The sequence below is a fragment of the Erythrolamprus reginae genome, chromosome 4, assembly GCF_031021105.1.
Source record: "Erythrolamprus reginae isolate rEryReg1 chromosome 4, rEryReg1.hap1, whole genome shotgun sequence".
NCBI classification, from domain to species: domain Eukaryota; kingdom Metazoa; phylum Chordata; class Lepidosauria; order Squamata; family Dipsadidae; genus Erythrolamprus; species Erythrolamprus reginae.
In genome coordinates this window covers 42,672,023-42,694,277 of record NC_091953.1, presented here as the reverse complement: position 1 = coordinate 42,694,277, position 22,255 = coordinate 42,672,023, and the positions used below count along the sequence as shown (strand labels likewise).

Genomic DNA, 22,255 nt, shown 5'->3' with positions numbered 1-22,255 from the left:
GGGGTCCCACCGGCTAACCCGAATCGGGGAATTAAAGGTGCAGGACCCAAAGACAGGTTCCCCCCCGCTGCTCAGGCAGAAACTCCCTCCATGAGCTTGCGGAGAACCTGTCAATCATCCCCAAAGATGCCCAAGGGAGAACGCGCGGTTGCTAAACCACCCAGTTTTCCGCCCCTAACCTGCCTACCCAAATGACCAAAGGTAAGCCAATTAACCTAATTAATGCAAGCACCCCCTAACCGCACATCCGTCACCCCAGTGTGGAATGGGCGAAAAAACAGCTCAGCTAAGAGGCAGAACTGCAAAAAATTCCCATTCGGCCCCCTAAGGGCGACCCCGAAGCACACTGCAAAATAGTGGAGGGCGGGCGGGTGTCTGCTCTGGAGCTCAGTCCGGGCGAAAAGGGAGAGCCCCGGGCCTGCTCGCCCTTATATAGGGCAAGCAGGCCCCGCCCGGACCAATCAAGGACCTGACCAATCAGGTCCCGCTCCCCCGAGCGAAGTCTCGCGTCGCGAGACTTCGCCCGGGATCCAAGATGGCGGCCGCCATGAGGGACCGTGTCTCCCGGTCCCTCCAGCAAAGCCTGCCAGCCGGGTAAGTCCGGCGCTGCCCTTGCTGGAGAGACGGAGTAACGACACGGACACCAGAGCTGGATTTAAAATTGGGTCATTTTTATTAACATAAATTTGCATAATTTATTCAAATACTTTGCATAAATTAGCATAAACAACTATGACCCGGAAATGGACCTGCAGGGTCAAACAAATACTTCCGGGGCGGAAATGACGTTATGCCAGCAAACATTCCTGGGCAACTCATGGGCGTATCTCGATGCAAGGTCCAGGTGAGGGCCAGGCCGTCACCTGTGACCTTTTTCTGCCATGCTGTGCATGAGGGGGGTCCCACCGGCTAACCCGAATCGGGGAATTAAAGGTGCAGGACCCAAAGACAGGTTCCCCCCAGCTGCTCAGGCAGAAACTCCCTCCATGAGCTTGCGGAGAACCTGTCAATCATCCCCAAAGATGCCCAAGGGAGAACGCGCGGTTGCTAAACCACCCAGTTTTCCGCCCCTAACCTGCCACAGGAGCGGGGGTCAGATCTCTATCTTGGCCCCCTGACTCCCCCCTCTAGCTGCGCCAGCTCACGCAGAGACCGCTGCAGGTCCTGTAAGAAGATGGCGTTCCCCTGCTCAGACAGGTGAACGCCATCATCCCGGTAGAGCCATGGCTGGTCTATTGATATAAGGGGATGAGGTACTACCACTCCACCCAATTCCCTAACCGTTTTACCCATAGCCCTATTCACCCGTCGCCTAGCCCGGTGAATGGCCCTAAGGGAAGAGGCGTCCCTCCACACAAGCCTAGGTAATATTTCTGACCACACCACTTGCGTGGTGGGCCAGACCTCACGAAGCCTTCGCAGGTCTTCGCGTGCCTGGATGAGCAGCGCCAGGCCTCCCAGTATGCACAGGTCATTGCCCCCTAAGTGCAATACCAGCCACCTGGGTGCGGCCACAGGACGCTGCCCACCCAGACCCCTTTGGGCGCGACTCCAGGAGCCGCCCCCCATATTGCCGGGCGCAGCCACAGAATGCTGACCGCCCAGCAACGCCGGTAGGAGACCCTCCCACCGCATACCTCTCCGGCCCATCCAGGTAACGTTGACCCACCGCCCCAGGGACAGGTGGGTCCCGATGGCGCTCCTGGCTGCCGCGCGGCCGGCCCAGAAAATCATGCTGTGGCCACACAGCAGCGCCGTCGGTTTCGTGTTAGCCTGGGGACCTGCAAGAGGACACAGACACAGAGAGGTTACCTAGCCTAAGCCCTGCCTGGGATCCTCAGCGGGCCTAACATAACCCAAATATGCCACTGACCGCCAGCGGCCGATCTCCCGAATCCGATGGGCCGGGAAACCAGAAAGTGCCGCGCTAGTGGCGGCGCCGATACGGAACGAATGCGTTCCATAACCGGCGGGATCCATGCCCACCTGGGCCATCGCCCTAGATACTAAAGCCCAAAATTGGAAACGGGTCAGAGGGGTACCGTCACAATGCCTAAACAGGTACCCCTGACCTGACCCCCTCATACCACAATAAAGCCGTAGGGCGGCCACCGGACACACCGACTGGTCGGTGGCCGCACTAAGTTGTAAGGTAACCCCTCTGCGTAGCTGATCCGTTTTAGACCTCCTCACTACAAGGGACACCCCCCCTTGTCTAAAGGCCAGATCAGCGAACTGGAAGGCCCGGAGCGAAGTGTCAGCCTGAGACGAAGCCATGGCCTCGCTGACCCGAAGGGCCCCAAAGAACATGACACAAGCCGCTGCCCTGAAAAGACGGGCCTCGTACAATGAGGAACACAGACTACCAAAAACCACGTTGATTGATGACAGCTGCTCCACCGTCAGGGGCTGACGAGTGTCACCTGGGGCCCCCGCTTGCTCCCTAAGCCAGCCCTCCAGCATCTTCCGGATGCGAAAGTCACCCGAAAGATCTGCAAACCCCCCCGCCTTGGACAGAAAGGCGAGGCCGGCTAACCGGGACCGGATTGTCCTAACTGACAGGCCACGCTGCCTAAGTTGGACGCAAAACTCGGCCAAATGCTCTACAGGGACAGGCCAACTAAGCTGGTAACCCCTGCCCTGCCTAAACTCCCCAAACTCCTTACCTGCACGCTGGTATGCCCTGAGGGTGCCGGGCGCTACAGACAAGGAGATTGCCCGGGATGCCTCGCCTCTCCACCACTCTGGATCCCTCCCAGACTCCAGAGGTGGCTGGGGAACGCTTCTGGCAATTCTCGGGCCCACGGGGCCAGGGTCCGAAACCTGGACAACTGACCATGGGACAAGGCATCAGCAACCCCGTTATCTAACCCGGGGACATGCTTAGCCAAAAACAATGCGTTTAGAGACAAGGACCTGTGCACAAAATGGCGGACAAGCCGCATGACCCTGTCGCTCTTTGAGGACAGGGCATTCACCACATGGACAACCGCTAGGTTGTCACACCAAAAGTGCACGGTCTTGTCCCTAAACTGCTCCCCCCAAAGCTCTAAGGCAAAACATTGCTCTGAATGCGCAGGCCCCGCCAACAGGAAATCATCAAGGTAGTGAACGACCGTACCCAGACCACTTTGCCTCCTGAGCGCCCACTCCAAGAAGGTGCTAAAACTCTCGAAAAGCGAGCACGAGACAGAGCACCCCATGGGCAAAGCTCTGTCCACGTAATAACCCCCCTCGAAATGGAAGCCCAACAGCTCAAAGTCGCCTGGGTGTATGGGGAGGAGCCGGAATGCCGACTTAATGTCGCATTTACCCATAAGGGCTCCCACCCCACACTTCCTAACCATAGTCACGGCTGCATCAAAGGATGCATACCGGACGGAACACAACTCATCAGGAATGAAATCATTCACTGACTCCCCTTTTGGAAAAGACAAATGGTGAATCAACCTAAATTCACCACTCGCCTTTTTGGGGACCACACCTAAGGGAGACACCCGAAGATTCGGGAAGGGCGGCTCCGAGAAGGGCCCGAGGACCCTGCCTTCGGCAACCTCCTTCCCAATCTTCTCCCTAACAATGTCTTCATGACCAACAACCGACCTAAGGTTGTCAGACATGAAGGCCTTCCTAACACCCTGGTAAGGGATCCTAAATCCCTCAGAGAAACCTAGCAAGAGAGCGGCCGCTCTCGAGCGAGGGTGGTAGTCACCCAACCAACCCTCAAGCACCACTAAATTAATTGGGCTGGGCCCCTTTTCCCCCAGCAGGTGGGGGAGGCTTTGGGAGACCCGAGCCTTTCTTTTCAATCCCCTTCTTGGGGCGGGGGCACACGGCTGCGGAATGGTTTCCCCCACAACTTCCGCAGGCGTGACGAAACCTGCAAATGGGGCGGAAACACGCCCCCTTTGCAGCGAACTCGTGACACACTAAAGAGGCCCCTTTTCCAACGGCACCCGCCACGGCCTTGGCCGGCGCGGGCGTCGCAGGCTCCTCTTCCATAAAGTGACCGCTATCGGTCCTATCACAGCCCTCCTTCCCTGACATATGCGTGGCCTGGAACCACAGGTCCGGAACCACCATATCCCAAGGCAAGTAGGGGTCATGGGCAATACGCATCCTGAACCCCTTGTCGTAATGCCTCCATATGGTGCCCCCATATTCAAAATGGGCCCTCTGCGCGTCGTGGGCCACTTGCCCTGCCGGGGCCGACTCCTCTTCGGGGTCCGCGCCCCATGCTGCAGTGGCAGCCGAGGAAAGCCCCTCCGGGCCTGCCCCTGACCGCCACCTCTCCAAATCGTCGAGCCGCTCCAGGACCCTGGCCCAGGAGAGAGAAGGGGACACCTCGGGTTGAGGGACTGTGGGCATAAACCCCCCACCACCACCGGGATCCCCCCCGGGGGCCCCTCTGCCGCCGCCCGAGCCCGGGCAGACGGCCTGGCAGCCCTCCTAGGCCGCACCACTGGTTGGGCCGGGAGGGCCTTAGCTTGCCGCTTTTTAGGGGCCATACCACCAAAATCTAATATTAGACAATAAGGAATAGGGTGGGACCAAGCCCTCCCCCAACGGGCCCTGCACCACTTGAACAAGGCCTGCCTGAAGCAGTCGCAGTCGGTGTTAGTGGGGGGTCAGAGGTCGACCTCTAGGTCTCTCCCTTGTGGGGTGCCTCAGGGGTCAGTCCTCTCCCTGCTGCTATTTAATATCTACATGAAACTGCTGGGTAAGATCATCCAAGGGCATGGGGTGAGGTATCATCAATACGCCGATAATACCCAGCTATACATCTCCATACCATGTCTAGTCAACAAAGCGGTGGAAGTGATGTGCTGGTGCTTGGAGGCTGTCTGTCCATTACCCTGGGGGGAGAACTATTGACCCCCTCAGAGAGGGTCCGCAACTTGGGCATCCTCCTCGATCCACAGCTGACATTGGAACATCATCTTTCAGCTGTGGCGAGGAGGGCGTTTGCCCAGGTTCGCCTGGTGCACCAGTTGCGGCCCTATTTAGACAGGGAGTCATTGCTCACAGTCACTCATGCCCTCATCACCTCGAGGTTCAATTACTGCAATGCTCTCTACATGGGGCTACCTTTGAAAAGTGTTCAGAAACTTCAGATCGTGCAGAATGCTGCCGTGAGAGCCATCGTGGGGCTTCTGCAACACTCCGCGGCCTGCACTGGCTGTCGATCGGTTTCCAGTCACAATTCAAAGTGTTGGTAATGACCTTTAAAGCCCTACATGGCATTGGGCCAGAATACACCTGGAACCACCTTCTACCGCACGAATCCCAGCGGCTGATAAGGTCCTACAGAGTTGGCCATCTCCGGGTCCCGTCGACCAAACATTGTCGTTTGGCGGGCTCCAGGGGAAGATCCTTCTCTGTGGTGGCCCCGGCCCTCTGGAATCAACTCCGCCCAGAGATTAGAATGGCCCCCACCCTCCTTGTCTTTCGCAAATTACTCAAGACCCACCTTTGTCACCAGGCATGGGGGAGTTAGGATATTCCTTCCCCTAGGCCATTACAAGTTATGTATGGTATGTTTGTGTGTGTGTTTGGTTTTTATAATAAGGGTTTTTAGTTGTTTTATTAAATTGGATTGTTACATGTTGTTTTTTATCATTGTTGTTAGCCGCCCGGAGTCTGCGGAGAGGGGGGGCATACAAATCCAATTAATAATAATAATAATAATAATAATAATAATAATAATAATAATAATAATAATAATTTGGACAAGTTCACCTGAAATGGTAGCAACCCATTGATGGTGTCGCAATGACGTCACGGAACTGGATCAGAACTGGAGGCTGTCATCTTTTTTAAAAGAATGTTTTTAAAAATTTTTGGGGGAGGGCTTAAAAAAAACCTCCAGATTTTCCCCCCACTGCGCATGCACATGTGCGCTCTGCATACATACACAGCATAGGAGGAAGCAAAACGGCACTGAGGTAAATTAGAACCCAGCCCTGATGTACATAGTGGTAGTGGTAATTGTATGTGCTGCAATTAACACATGAATGTCGAATGAAGTTGGAAACAATCACCCTCGGATGTTAGGATATACTCATATAAATATTTTTGTTCTTTTTTGGACAATGAATAGGGACATTTATGATTCCAAGGAATAACTCATTGAGTTCCACCTACTATAAATTACATTTTGTCAAAGGAAGAAATTATATGAAGTTGTTCATATATTTACCAAGTTTGATACTTTTAGATCTTTTGCTTCTGTAATTTGATAAGTACTGATTAGTTTTACTGTTTAAGAGTGAAGACTGATTTCAAAAATAAATATGAAAATTCTTACTTTGTATTTCTTTAGATATATAACCAATGGGTATTTTTTTTCTGCTATGTTTAGTTCTTCCTCCTCCTATTTTTTCACAATTCTTGTTCTTTTGCAATTAAATTTATACAGTTCACACATTCCTACATTGCATATTAACACCTTTTATAAAAATAACATTTTCTCTTACAATATGTGGTTTCATTTGTTCTATACCTTAAAGGCAATGTGAGTGAACTTGAAAAAAAGTTTCCCATTCCATATAAATATCTGCATGTCTAGAATTTTGACTTAATCTCTTTGGTATGGGGACAATTTTCCTGAATTATTGTTAAGAAACTATTGAACTTCATTTTTAAAATGATTTTTTTTAGCCTTGATTTTATACAAAATAATGTATTAAATATACTGCTCAAAAAAATAAAGGGAACACTTAAACAACAGAATATAACTCCGAGTAAATCAAACTTCTGTTAAATCCACTTAGGAAGCAACACTGATTGAAAATCAATTTCATTTTGTTCTCAGCACATTCAACTTTGTACAGAACAAAGTATTCAATGAAAATATTTCATTCATTCAGATCTAGGATATGTTATTTGAGTGTTCCTTTTATTTTTTTTGAGCATTGTATATTGCAGAAAGCTACAGTAAATAATATATCTTATCCCCCCCCACACACACACTTTATTTTTAGTTAAAATGTTGATTCTTCAGAATACTCCCGGTTAGTACCAGGATATTGTAAATACTATAAAACATATATTATTATATTTAGTACAGTGCTACCAAATCAAGGTTTACCTTATAAGCCCAACAAAATTCAATTAAAGAATGTATGGATCTTTAAAACAGCAGCCTAAATGTAATGCAGCTACTAAATTAATATCGGCAAGGGAATCAGGCAAATCTGCATATCAGCTTGTCGGAGAGACACAGCTGTCCATCTCTTTTTGTGTCAGATTCATAATTAGCACCTTGACTCTAGGGATTGTGAATGTTATATAAATCTCCTGCGGCAGCCAGTGACCCTTCCTAAGCAGGGTTGATTGGTGTTATTAGATAACATCTGTGTGAAAACATATTATTGTGAACTGAGATGAGGTTGTTCCTTTCAGCATGGTTGATAACTGCAGTTCAATAAGCCTTTCCCTTAACAATAAAACGAAGAGCCAACGGATTCAAACTTATCCCATAAGCTTTTAAAGACATAGTGTGATACTGTCATAATGTCACAAATGACAACAAAACCTGTTATCTGTTTAAAGGCAATTTTTTCCAGTGCCTGGGTTCAAACAGTAGGTGAGAATCAGAAATAAAGTGATGAATGTACTGTAAGAATATATTCGTATTCTATCTATGTTTCTGCTTATTGATGGGCCCTATATGGTGGATCATCCTGCTGATGAAAGCCCAGACATACTGGGCAGGCCATGTTGCTAGGATACCAGACTATTGTTGAGAGAGAGTTTTGTGCATGCGGAAGGTAAACCCACCAAGTAGCCACTGTTAGCCACTATACCTAATTGAAGCCTTCAATAAAAAACACTGCAGCAGGCTTTCTTGTAAAAATATATTATACTTTTCTTCTTATCAAACTGCTTCTCTAAATAAACTATCACCTTTACGTTTAACCACTATAATAAACTATCCACAATACTTTTATATAACTCTTATTCTGTCCACCACTGCAACCACTAAGCACTAACCATGAAGCTACAAACCACCCAGCACAAACCACTCTATAACAAACCACACTCTACTAAAACAAACCACTCACCATGCAAGGGTGTTCCTCCTTATATAGCTTACAGCCAATCAGGTTGCAGCACATTTAGCAAACCCATGATTACATGCTGATTATGGCTTACCATTGTAATATTACCTTCAGAAATACATTTATTTCTGACAACCATCACCTCCCTGGTGAGCTGTCTAAAGGAAAGTGATCACACATGGGGGACAAAGGAAGCAATATAACAACATGTTGTTACCCTCCTTCAACTTCCTTGATGTTGACACCACCTCCTTGGGAACCATGGCACAAGATCGACCAACATTGTGCATGATGATCCACCAAGGCTGCCAGACATCTGAGGCCAGAGGAACATTCATAGCAGAAGAGAAACAAGCCCTCCACAAACCCAGAGCTACAAATGCTACAACAATGCACATATGAAAGAATATTTTATGCCCATATAGGCCTTACCAGCCATCTGCGGACACATTATTTACAACCCACACAACCCATTGTCAAGGTCTTCTTTAAACACAATGGATGAACATCATCGTATGGTGGAAAAGATTTGGAAGACTAAAACTACGTGGGACACTCGTATGGTAATTCCTCACAGTACAGTAGTACCTCTAGATACGAGCTGCTCCACATGCGAGTATTCCAAGTTACGAGCCACGACGCGAGCAAAATTTCTGTTCAACACCCGAGCTCAAATTCGGGATAAGAGCCAAGCTTCCACTAGGTGGCACAAGAATCTTCTTGCTTCCAGTTATCTCGGCGTGAAAAACAAAGTCTAAATGCATTCGTTCGAGATGCGAGTTGATCGACTTACGAGCTCGGGTCTGGAACGAATTAAACTCGTATGTCGAGATACCACTGTAGTATCCTCAAACTATCATAATTTTCGGAGGATAAGACGCACAGGAGTATAAGACACACCTTAGTTTTTGGGGAGGAAAATAGGGAAAATAATCTGCTTAGCAGGTATTCATTTGGCTAGCATCCTTAGCCTCAGCACATTATTTTATCCCCTGGTTAGAGCTTTAAAAGAACTTTATTCAGAGAGAATAACAATGAAAAAGCTTGCAAGCGGGTAAGAGCTGGGAACAGTATCAGCACATGGAAAGAAACATTCAGTGCAAGTAGAGCAATGGAAAAAACCTTGCAAAGACTTAGGGCTTGGAAAACATTATTCGTAGAGAGAAACAATGAAAGAGCCTGCAAGGTAGAGCTGGGAAGATCATCATCAGCTAGTTAGGGCTGGGGGGGGGAAAGCTACATTCAGAGTATAAGATGTACCCAAATTATCAGCCTCTTTTAGGGAGGAAAAAGGTGCGTCTTATACTCAGAAAAATACAGCATCTTCATCACAACCGATTTTTCTGTAAAATTGTACAATAAATTTAAAGTGTAAAATTGTACAATAAAAAAGCTTGTATCTCCCATGATGAGGTACATTGAGCCTTTACACTTCCAGAAAAATCATTCATGATGGGGTGTTGTGGTTAGCTCTGGCCCATCTCCTGCCCCAAGGACTGTGGAGGTGGAGGTGGGGGAAACATCCAAATGTCACAGGCCTGTTTTGCTGCCGACAGAGTCGGCCAGTGAATTATCATCTGAAGAAGGAAGTGTCTGTGAGATGAAAGAGGGGGGACTGGCAGACAGCCCAGGAAGAAGCCAGTCCTCATTATTTTCGATAGACTCTGATGAAGAAACAATGATAGACCCATGCATGCGTAGAGCTATGCATAGGAGAGAACAGCTTCAAAAGTATTACAGGCGATAAGAGAGTCCACCTGTGGTTGGGTGTGGTTCAAGTAATTAGGACTGCTGTTAAATGGGCAGTGTGCAGGCCTCACAGTGTGGAAGATTATCTGATCGTACTTGTGGACCTTGACTTGTCATTCAGGATTGTTCTCAGGACTCTCTTTGGATTTCAGGACTTTGACAATAAATCATAGTGAGTTTTACAATGTCTGAAGAGTAGTGGCTGTGACAAATTTCACAGTTACTGGTTAATTGACTGGAGTTTTATTGTCTTTGTTATCTCACTGCATTCAAGTGTGGTTTGTTTTTACAAGAAATCCCTTTGAATTTAAAATTGCTTCTATTTTTCTTTGGATAAAGAAACTATTGTTGCATTTTCCCCTGTGTTTGTCTGTTTTGGCTACTTTTACCTTTAATTGAAGGGTTGTGTCATAATCCGGCAGAACAATGGGGGAGGAGGAAATCATATTAAATGAATTCAATCCATTGGAAATGGAATTAGCAACCAACTGTAGTAGACAATTAGACAATAGTAAGAAGGAAAATCAGCCTAATACTAGATGATTAACATTTCACACTGGAAAAGTCTAATGGCCTATTGAAAAAGAAGAAGGACAAGAAGAAATGACATTAGTCTTTATTATGTGGCCATTTCAAAACCAAAGGGAAGCCCAGCTATTATGGATGGACCAAAAGGAAAGTATAATGCTATTAATCCTACAGTTACAGGGAATGTCAGAATCAGAAACCAAGACAAACCTAACAATGTTAGAGCAACATGTCAAGACTGAGTGTTGACGTTCTGGGAGTCAGTGAACTGAACTGAACTGAAACTTCATTTCACATCAAAGAAAAATTGTATCTTCTATTGTACACCAGAAAACCACAGAAGAAATGGAATTGCCATAATTATTAACAAACCTGGTGTCAAGGCCAGTGTTTCAATATAACCCCCAAATGAAAGACTGTGATTTGTTTGACACTAGCCAATCAATATTGTAGTAATTCAAGTCTATGCTGTAACAATAGAAGCAGAGAAAGCTATGGCTGAACAATTTTATGGTGATTTGTAACAGCTTGTCCACACTTTTAAAATTGTCATATTAGTTATAGGAAAACAGAATATTAAATTTGGAAGCACAACAAAATCTGGAATAATTGGGAAATTTGATTGTTTTGAATAAAATGAAGTAGAAGATAGACATGGCATTCTGCCAAGAAAATTTAAAAACCTTGTTCAATTATCTTCTTCAAACAAACTTAAAGATGACTTTCCTTATGGATACTGCTGGATGGAAAAAAAATCAAAATTGACTACACATTGTGTAAACAAAGAAAAACAAATGGCATTCAGCCTACAAAAAGAAGATCAAGTGCTGAATATGGCAGAGATCTAAAGTTCTTTGAATAAAATGATAAAGCCAAATAATAAAACCAACAACTTACAGCATCAACAATATTTCCTATTATTTTGAATTGATTTAATTGAGTATATCGGATGCAGTACTTGCATTCTAAAATTAAATTTATGATATCATTAATGAAGGATCAAACAAAAATATCTGGAAATGGAAAAAAGAAAATCAATAAATATAAATAAGTCTTTCTATATAAATTGAAATTTGCTGAAGAAATACAGAATGCTGGAGGCAACAGAAAATTGAAAACCTAACACGGGATCAAGAAAAATGGAAAGAAAAAATATATGTACATAAGCAGTGTATAGAAAATGAGGGTGTTGAAATAAAATATAAATTTCAAGAACATTCTGTGCAAAAATCTGGATCATAGAAATATGTAAAATTGTATCATCATCACCTTCTACAAGAAAACAAAGAAAGTTGCCAAATATAAAGGTTTGATCATTAAACTATCAACAGGCATAATAGAAAATGAAATTTTATAAGCTTTAGAACACATTGCTAACAAAGCTGCATGAGTTGATTAAATACCAGATGTATTCTTTTAAAGCTTGCTAGATAATGCAGTTAAAATGCTATAAGCGGTGCCAAAGAACTGGAAAAGATTATTTCATAATCCTGTAACATAAACTGCAGTGCTAAAGTATGTTCAAACTACCAAATAATTGCACTTATCTCATATAAAACAGTACTTAGAATTAGAATTGACAGACACACAAGCTGAACTCAGAAAAGGCAGTAGTAAATGCTGCATTGGTAACCCCAGGGCCGCCGATAGACGGGTACTACAGGGAGCCCCGTACCGGGCCCGGTGATTAGAGGGGCCCCGCATTAACGCCGTCAATCAGAGCTTCCCTTCGGTAAAAGAAAAATAACCCGGATGAATGGACGTGAGGGAAACTCGAGGCGCCTTCCCAAAGCAAAAGAAGGGAGGTTTTTTGTCGTGTGGGGCTGGTCTTCAGAACCCGGTTGTAACTTATACCAGCGTTTCCCAACCGGTGCGCTCCTGCTTGATGCCGCGGTTTTCGGCGCTCTCCTGCTGGGCCCCAAAGAAGGAAGGCAGGAAGAAGGAGAGCTTCATTCTTCGTGCCTTTTCCCCGCCTTCCTTCTTTGGGGCCCAGCAGGAGAGCGCCGAAAACCACGGCATCGAGCAGAAGCCGGGGGACAGCTGCGAGCGGGAGCCCCAGGACGGAAGTACCGGCAGCGCCCCACCCAGCTGGAACTTTCCTGGCGTCGGCGGCAAGTGTCCTTTGTGGCCCGGTGGGAGGGCACTGGCGGTAGGAGGGGGGGTGGCTGCAGTGGCCGCAGGCAGTCGTGGGGAGATGGCGGCAGTGAGAGAGAGCTCCAGGCAGCGGCGAGAGGGAGCGCTCTCTCTCTCTCTCTCAGCTGAATGCAAGCGGGAGCCCTGACGTGGCGGTTGGACGTGCTGCTGGACGTCGTACATGCTGGCACTGGAATATACGGTGTCCAGCAGCACGTCCAGCTGCCGCCGTCAGGGCTCCCGCTTGCAGTCAGCTGAGAGAGAGAGAGAAAGAAAGAGAGACATAAGAGAGGCAGAGAGAGAGAGAGAAAGAGAGACATAGCAAGAGAGGCAGAGAAAGAGAGACAGAGCAAGAAAGAAAGACAGCAAGAGAGGCAGATAAAGAGAGAGAGAGAAAGAGAGAGAGAAAGAGAGACATAGCAAGAGAGGCAGAGAGAGAGAAAAAGAAAGAGAGACATAGCAAGAGAAAAAGAGAGACTTAGCAAGAGAGACTTTCTCTCTCTCTCTGAGATAGAAAGAAAGAGAGACAGAGAGAGAGAGAGAGAGAGAGAGAAAGAGAGATAGCAAGAGAGGCAAAGAGAAAGAAAGAGACATATAGCAAGACAGTGAAAGAGAGAGAGAAAAAAGCAAGAAAGAGATAGCAAGGGAGACAGAGAGAGAGAGAGAGCAAGGGAGAGAGAAAGACAGAGGAAGGGAAGGAGGGAGAGAGAAAGAGAGCAAAAAAGAGAGGAAGAAATAAAGAAAGAAAGAGGGATGGAGAGAGAGAAAGAAGGGAAGGAAGGAAAAGAGAGAAAGAGGGAGAAATAGAGCGAAAGGGAGGAAGAGAGAGGGTTTTTTTGTCCAAACTTTTCTTTAGCCCGCGCCCCCCGCCCCCCCTTTCAATGTTCCCCAGGATTTTAAAAATATGAATAATGTGCCGCGGCTCAAAAAAGGTTGGGAAACACTGACTTATACAACGATAGAATCCCTGTATTATCAGAGGGTCTCCAACCTTGGCGACTTTAAGACTTGCGGACTTCAACTCCCAGAGTTCCCCAGGCAGCTTCGCTGGCTCTAGGAACTCTAGGAGTTGAAGTCCGCAAGTCTTAAAGTCGCCAAGATTGGAGACCTCCTGCTCTATCTACACTGCTCAAAAAAATAAAGGAAACACTTAAACAACACAATATAACTCCAAGTAAATCAAACTTCTGTGAAATCAAACTGTCCACTTAGGAAGCAACGCTGATTGACAACTTGGAGTTTATATTGTGTTGTTTAAGTGTTCCCTTCACTTTTTTTTGAGCAGTGTACTTTGAAATTAACTTGGATACCACGGGCTCGTTCAGACCTGCGTTCACCGATGGGCGTAAAAACTAGATCGAAAAGGATATTGAGATGTGAAGCAATATGAAATTGTATTTGGGTTTTTTTTAACAGCTCCTATTTTAATACCACTGATAACTACACAACCCCCTGGATAATTAGAATAGAATAACAGTGGGAAGGCACCTTGGAGGTCTTCTAGTCTAACCCCCTGCTTAGACAGGAATCCTACACTACTTCAGACAGATGATTTTTTTTAAAAAAAGTAGTTATTATGTAAACATTAAAAAAAATAAGATAGTACATAATCTATCATTTTACAATATACTTATTTGTTTGTTTAAATTTTGTATTTGCATTTTATAAGACAAGCAACAAAACAACACAACATAACAAACACCACCCCCATCCCTTTTGAACTGTTATCCTCACAGTTCCTTCTTTATATAGTTATACGGCCTGTAACATCAGCGGTTATTATATGATTATTCTATAGTTCCAGTAAAACTAAGGTCAAGTTGTTGCTATCATAATCTTATGAATAAAGTTAATTCTGGGAACATCGGGTTTTATTTACAGCTATTTTCAGATGATTATCTAACATCTTCTTAAAAACTTTAAAAAAGTAGTTTTAAAATGGCGGAGGGCCCCAGATACTTAGGCTGTATGGGGCCCCAAAATTCCTGATGGCGGCCCTGGGTAACCCCAATATGCAATGGGAAAGGCAATGGAATTTTTTGCTTTATTAATTATATTAAAGCTGTCCTTCAAGTGCGCAGATTAAAGCACAGTGTACTAACCCTAAATCAGGTGTTATAGTGATCAATTGAAACACAATAAGAAGCAATGAAATGGTTTGGAATTGGGAAATGAAAGTGTCCAAATGTATATATTCAATTCATATAACTACTATTGTGCAAGTGGCAAAGCAAATAGGTGGACAAAAGAAAAATATATATTTTATGTTCCTAAATTCAAAAATCCTTGATTACTTCATCATGAATAAAGAAGATTTGTTAGTTATGATAAAATATCTGATCTGAGGTTTTACACTAATAATGAAACTAAAACAAAGACTGAAAATCCTAATGCTTGGGATGCACTGAGAGGAATTAAGATAACTAAAAAGATTAATCAGTTCAAGCAATACTTTCAGTGATGAAATAATATTGATGAAATATCAAAGATGTAATTATTAACAGACATTCCTGAAGAAATAGCAATCAAATGATTTGAGTTGCAAACACAAGTTTCATTCCATGGTCAATTTTTTTCTCTTACAAATGCTAAAAGTATCCCTTGATCAGTTTCCTAAAACTTGGTTTACAGAATATCAGCCATTCTTGTTACTATTCTTCCAATCTGTCCAAGTTTATCATGACCATCCATAACTTGGCATATATTTGAGATGCTAAGACAGTAAAACTACTTCCTGTGATTTAGAAACCATGCTTATATTGATGGAGATGGAAATTAGGTTTGCTTTTTTTTAAGCAACATCATTGCTGATTCATATTCTATTCTATAATGCTAAGTTTCCTGCCTTCCATATACCATATTTTTCAGAGTATAAGATGCACCTTCCCCCTCAAAAGAGAGTGCACCCAAATTTTCATCCTCTTTTGAGGGGGAAGGTGCATCTTATACTCTGAAAAATACGGTATATGGAAGGCAGGGAACTTAGCATTATAGAATAGAATATGAATAAGAATGTAACCCCATCCACCCTCTCAAACAGAGATTTCAGGGGCTGGAAAAATCCTCCAAAATAGAGGTCTCGGGGGCTTGAAAAGGCCCCTCAACTTTAGCAACAGGTTTGTTGGTTGTGAGCTCTGCATCTTGCTTTGGTTCACCTCTGGGAACAACTGTTTGGGGTATTTTCGGTGGCAGATCCACCCACCAATCAGCTTTTTTCTTATTTTCCTCCCCCAAAACTAAGGTGCATCTTATACTCTGGTGCACCTTATAGTCCAGAAAATATGATAACTACCATTCTATTTGCTTGAATGTGAAGGTTGAGTACAAGAAGATGTTAGGCATAGGGATGAGGGACACTGCAAGTTCTACCATTCTTTTGTGATAGCAAAATAAACATTTCTGTACTTACCTGCTTGATTGGTTGTAATGCTGACTGCAGCAAATTGTCTTGGGATGGTACTTAAATCAGATACTCCATTGACAGCGTCTATCTCGAAAGTGTAATTTGTATGAGCCAAGAGATCCACCACAGTCACAGTTGTATTGGAGAGTCCCATCTGACGAGGAAGAAATCTTACTATATTGCTACATGGTTCACAAAGTTTGCTGGTCCCTCCACATTTCTTGCATACAATGTTGAAAGTGACATCCTTTCTGCCCCCTGTGTCCAAAGGCCAACTCCAATCTAGGATAACTGAGGTTTCATTGATATTAGAAATAACATTTCTGGGAGCAGAAGGTGGTCCTATATGGGAAGAGAATGAAAATAAGTATTATTTATCCTGTTTCAATTCTGTTCAAGAAATAAAGCCATTTAACATTTGTCACTGACATATAGATTTATCATCTATCTGCTACATGGTATGGTCAGCTCAGGAATTCTGAGAGTTGAAGCCCACATGTTCTGAGAGTTAAAGCCCAGTCAACGAAGCAGTGGAAGTGATGTGCCAGTGCCTGGAGGCTGTTGGGGTCTGGATGGGTGTCAACAAGCTCAAACTCAACCCAGGCAAGATGGAGTGGCTGTGGGTCTTGCCTCCCAAAGACAATTCCATTTGTCCGTCCATTACCCTGGGGGGGGGGAATTATTGACCCCCTGAGAGAGGGTCCGCAACTTGGGCATCCTCCTCAATCCACAGCTAACATTGGAACACCATCTTTCGGCTGTGGTGAGGAGGGCGTTTGCTCAGGTTCGCCTGGTGCACCAGTTGCAGTTCTATTTGGACAGGGAGTCATTGCTCACAGTCGCTCATGCCCTCATCACCTCGAGGTTTGATTCCTGCAACGCTCTCTACATGGGGCTACCTTTGAAAAGTGTTCAGAAACTTCAGATCGTGCAGAATGCGGCTGCGAGAGCCATCATGGGCTTCCCAGATTTGCCCACGTTTCTACAACACTCTGTGGCCTGCACTGGCTGCCGATCAGTTTCCAGTCACAATTCAAAGTGTCGGTTATGACCTTTAAAGCCCTACATGGCATTGGACCAGAGTACCTCTGGAACCCCTGCTAGTGCACAAATCCCAGTGACCGATAAGGTCCCACAGAGTTGGCCTTCTACGGGTCCCATCGACTAAACAATGTCATTTGTTGGGCCCCAGGGGAAGAGCCTTCTCTGTGGTGGCCCTGGCCCTCTGGAATCAACTCCCCCGGAGATTAGAACTGTCCCCACTCTCCTTGTCTTTCGTAAATTACTCAAGACCCAGCTATATCACCAGGCATGGGGGAACTGAGACACCTTCCCCAGGCTTTTATATTTTATGTTTGGTATGTATGTGTTGTTTGGTTTTAAATAATAGGGTTTTATATGTCTTTTTTCTCTTTTAATATTAGATTTGTTCCACTGTAACATTGGTTTTATAATTGTTGTGAGCCGCCCCGAGTCTTTGGAGAGGGGCAGCATACAAATCTAATAAATTATTATTATTATTATTATTATTATTATTATTATTATTATTATTATTATTATATAAAAGGGTCATAGTTCCCCATCCCTGTCCTAAAGAAAGATTATATATTATATATTCTTTTACATACTTTAAGAGATATAAACCAATTTTGTAACACATATGTATTCTAATATCTAGCTTTAATCCCTCTTTTCAAATTAACTAATATTCAAGCTATTATTGAAAGGCAATACAAACATTAGCTACAGCCATAAAGAGCACTTTATTAAGAAATTAACCAAACCAGTAAAAGTATGCATTGCTTTTCATTATTCAGCTGATGCAATGTACCATAGCAACTGAGGAATTAGAGGCCATGGATTTAGGCTTGTGAAGTATGAAAGCTGGGATAGGGTCAATCCTATTTTACTAGCTGCCATTATGAGTTAAGTGTCTACCAACAAGATGTTTGTATGCTTGTAGACCATGGGAAGGAGTGGACCAATAAAATGCATATGGAACTACTGTTTCAACTCAGTAATAAAAAAAAGGTTGCTTTTTTCATTGATTTGATTTAGTGGTGGAATCAGGAAAACCATTTGAATATGATCACCCATAAAAGCTTTGCACAATCTTAATAAAAAGCAAATCTTAAGTCTAGGTACTCAGGTTCTTAATACATAGACCTAGGCTTAATGTTGTTTTTTCCACAATGGACAACTGTATATCTGATTTTCCACAAGTGAATAAGAATTGTCACATCCAGAAATAGGGATAATTAACCATTTATAAAATTGGAAGTAATTATAATATAACTGTTCTATGTTACTGTGTATAATAATGATAATGCAATAAATGTAGTAATGATAAGAGTAGTGGTGCACCATATAAACACAATGTACGGTATTATAACAAAATTGTTTCTTTTTCAATTTTTTTAACTATAAAAACCTAAAGTAGAAACACAGGTCAAAAGCATGTCCATATTATTGTTTACATTGCAGATCAATTATTTCTGGGCTTAACCGGTCCTACACTACTGTTTTGAGTTTCTGGATTTACTTGTTTCTACCCATGCTCCTAGTTATTGCAAGTTGGCACAAATCTGGGATCTTTCTTTTAACTTATTTAGCCTAATACCTGCTTGGGTTTCCAATTGGTATGAACTTTTGTTTCATCTCATCTCCAGATTCCAGAGTTCAAACCTTTCGTTTCTGTTTTCCATCTCTTTTTCTCTCTTCATAACAGAATGCAAACTTTGTCTTCCAGGAGTTTGCATTTTTGTGTTTAAAAAATATTCTTCACCCTTTTTCCCAAACCAGCAATCATAACAATATCTAATAATGATTAGTCTGGAAACACTAATGACATAGAAATACTCTAAAACAGAAGGTTCCAACCTTGGCAACTTTATGACTTGTGGACTTTCATTCCTAGAATTCAGTACATGCTGGCTGAAGAATTATGAGAGTGGAAGTCCACAAGTTATAAAGTTGCCAAGGTTGAAGACCCCTGCTCTAAAATGCATGCCTAGATGACCAACAAAATGTAAGGACCGGTTTCAGTGTCATCATAATGAGTTTACTTACTTGTGCAAGCCATTGATGGAACATCTCCTTCAGATCGAAAGTAGTTCTTCTCACACTTGCAGTTTGTAGAACCTTCCAAATTGGTTGAACTATGAGGTGGACATTTGGCACATTTAATATTTCCAGCAAAGGCTTTATAAAAACCTGGTCGGCAAGCTGTAAAAGAACAGTAATTGCTTACTATTTTTCATATTAAAGTTTCATTATTCTTTGCTAAGCAGGGAAAAGATATTCCACCTGAAAACTAAAAGTCAATATTGAAACAGCATATATGAAAAAAGGTAGTTTGCCTTGGACTTAGTGCATCAAACTATATTCCCATTATGACGTTCCTAAGTCTAAGCAAAGTATATTAAAGTATATTAAAGTATATTAATTCTAAACTATATTCAATAGAATTGGCAAAAATCAGGGCTTTAATTTAAGCCTTCCTTTTTTTCCTTTCTCTCTCTTTTTCTTAGTCAATACTAACGTTTCAGATTTCATTTTCATTGCACACATTTGCATGCATTAAACAAAACCCATGGTTTTTATCTTTGATATTTTCAATCTCATTAATCTTTGCCATTTTCCAGGAGGGCTGTGAATTATTGTCTAAACCAATATAGGCACTTTTGCTACAATACCGATTTAGAAGAACTTTGCATAAAATAGGTATTTAGTTTAGTAATATAGCAGGTATATAATATGCAAATTATAACTATATCTTGTTTAGTAAGGCTTCTGCATCCATGAAGTGCCACCTCATTAAAGTGGGCTTGATCAAGAAACAGGTCCGGTGGAAATTACCTCAAGAATCCATGTTATTATTTATTCAGCAATATCACCTTCTTTTTCTAGTACATAATAACATGAAACTCCAGAACTTGACTCTTTTGAAGTCACTAAAAATTATCCAAGCCTATTTTATTTTATAGGGGAAATTATTACTTCCCAAATAAAATGTGGATTATATTTGTAATGCAATCTCAGAAAACTAAAAACACAAATATGTCCTAGCTTGCAATCTTTCTAATTTACTAAGTATAGCTAGTTAACCATTTGAATAAAGCAGAGCAGCTTGTTGTAGCTCAGCTTCCAAGTTAAATAAATAAAGCAAACAAACACACATTGTATTTACATACATAGGGGTTTAAAACTGAAAAATAACATTTTCATTGGTTGATTATTGAAAACACTCTTCTATTTCTGTTTGGGAAAGTTAAAACAATGTGAAACAATGTGAAACAAAAATGAAATGAGGCGGTCGTAAAAATATATAATTTTTAACTAGGGAATGTGATACATATAACTGCTAATAATTGCACCATTACTAAAGAATGTGTCCAATGGAAAAGAAAAAATAAATTCTATAGTTCCAAATAGCTTTGATTTTTATGTTTTGTAATGGTTCTCGAGCATGAATTCAACTCTTTAGCAAAGTCTAATGATTGCAGACAATCCAGCATACTTTGGTTTGATCTTAGTATATGCTTAGTATATGCAAGCAAGCCATAACAAAATGTGAATAATGAAATGTTCATGTAATTCTGAATATAAGCAAAGGGACAATGAGCTTTTTCTGGTCAAAATTAAATTATCTCTCAGTATATGATTCTTGCACTTACAGATGCTGTTGCGGATAGTGTCTTAGCTTGTATAATCTGTTAGTGACAAACTCCAGGAGGTAGTGTTTCATTAACATTGGCATGTTCCTTTAGTTTTTTTCATTGTCCAGACTGAGTGAAAAACCACCTCACATCATGTTAATACAAAGTGAGAAGTGAGAATGACATAATCTGCAAGTAACTGCATGCCTCTACACTTCATTAGAATACAGTATTTATAATGGGTAAATCCTAGGGTTGGGCATATAGCCACAGTGGCTGGACGTCTGCCATTACCTCTTCTCAAATGACCATAAACTCTGTTTTATTTATTAACTGAATTACGTATCCTGAGATAACAGCTAATATTACTGGTTTCAGTTTGAATGTTTCTCTCACACTAATTCTTCAACATTTAAAAAAAAGACCATCAAAACAATTTTTCTGATCCACAATATATATTTAATCACATACAGAATACATACACACTCTCCCTCCCTTTAGTGTCTCTTAGTTTAGAGACTAATATATACTTTATATTAAAATGAAAGAAAGAGCTCCCACTTTAATGCTAATTTTAAGTACTGCAGGCTTAAATCTTCATTATCCCAAAGTTTTCTTTTCTTTTCTTTTTTAAAAGGTTTTTATTTATAAAACACAGACATAAACAGTAAGACAAATTTTCCTTCACTATTAGAACAAGTAAATCGTGGTCTTTTCAACTGTGGCCTACTCAGAGTGCAATTCCCATTGAAACATCTTCAAGTTTAGCCTGATTTGTGACTTTAGTGGGCAACAAAATTCCCACTAAAGATGGTCTTTATTTGCTTTATATTATTCTGTGTTAAAATTTCCACAGGGCAGAAGTTGTTTAAGCCTCAAACATGAGGGGAATTTGTATTGTATAATCTTACAAGCTGCTGAAAACTCTTCTGAGGATTGAAAGGGTCACAATAATAACTGTACATTTATGAGTGCCCACCTAAAGACAGAAGCAGGATGCAAAAACCAGGAAGCCAAACGATTTCAGTTAATGAAGACAAGGAGAGTACATAATAAGAAACATCACTACAAAGCCAGATTAGTCTGCTTATTTTCTCTAGAGGCAAAAACTTTGCAATCTCTTTGTGTTTTCTTGCATGGCTAAGTTACAGTGCTATAAAGATAGCAATTATGAAGCAAATGAGCTAGTTGGAAGCCTGCTGTCCCAGCAAGCCTTAGTGGAAGAGTCTGATTTGTATCTCTTCTCCCCATCCTGTCTGTCTTACACGTCTTCTGTCTTTGTATGTCAAGTGAAAATAAGATCATTCAGTACTACAATTCTCAGGAGGAAAGAGAAGAAATAAAGCCATTGTAAATTAAATCCTGGAAAATGAATGGCGTGAAAAGGTGGCCATATGATTTCCTTTTCTGAACATCATGAAGGATGAGGGAAGGATGGTTACCTTTATTGAGAAACATACTCCTTTTTAAGAAGAGAGGTAATGGATTTATTTTATTAAAATAAAGGTGGTAGGAAAAGCAAGTAGAATGCTTGGTTGCATAGCTAGAGGTATAACAAGCAGAAAGAGGGAGATTGTGATCCCGCTGTATAAAGCGCTGGTGAAACCACATTTGGAATACTGTGTTCAGTTCTGGAGATCTCACCTACAAAAAGATATTGATAAACTTGAACGGGCCAAAGATGGGCTACAAAAATGGTGGAAGGTCTTAAGCATAAAACT

The 22,255-nt window shown here is 42.5% G+C and overlaps 1 protein-coding gene across 4 annotated transcripts in view; it reads right to left on the bottom strand.

Moving 5' to 3' along the window:
• The window catches only part of EPHA3 (EPH receptor A3), a 179,070-nt gene that overhangs the window by 73,424 nt on the left and 83,391 nt on the right, over window positions 1-22,255 (bottom strand). For all 4 annotated transcript variants that reach the window (XM_070750157.1, XM_070750159.1, XM_070750158.1 and 1 more), the window contains 2 exons: window positions 18,946-19,101; window positions 15,883-16,218 (listed from right to left, as the gene is read on the bottom strand). In XM_070750157.1, the coding sequence (XP_070606258.1) occupies window positions 15,883-16,218; window positions 18,946-19,101 (492 nt within the window). The remainder of the gene's footprint in view (window positions 1-15,882; window positions 16,219-18,945; window positions 19,102-22,255) is intronic.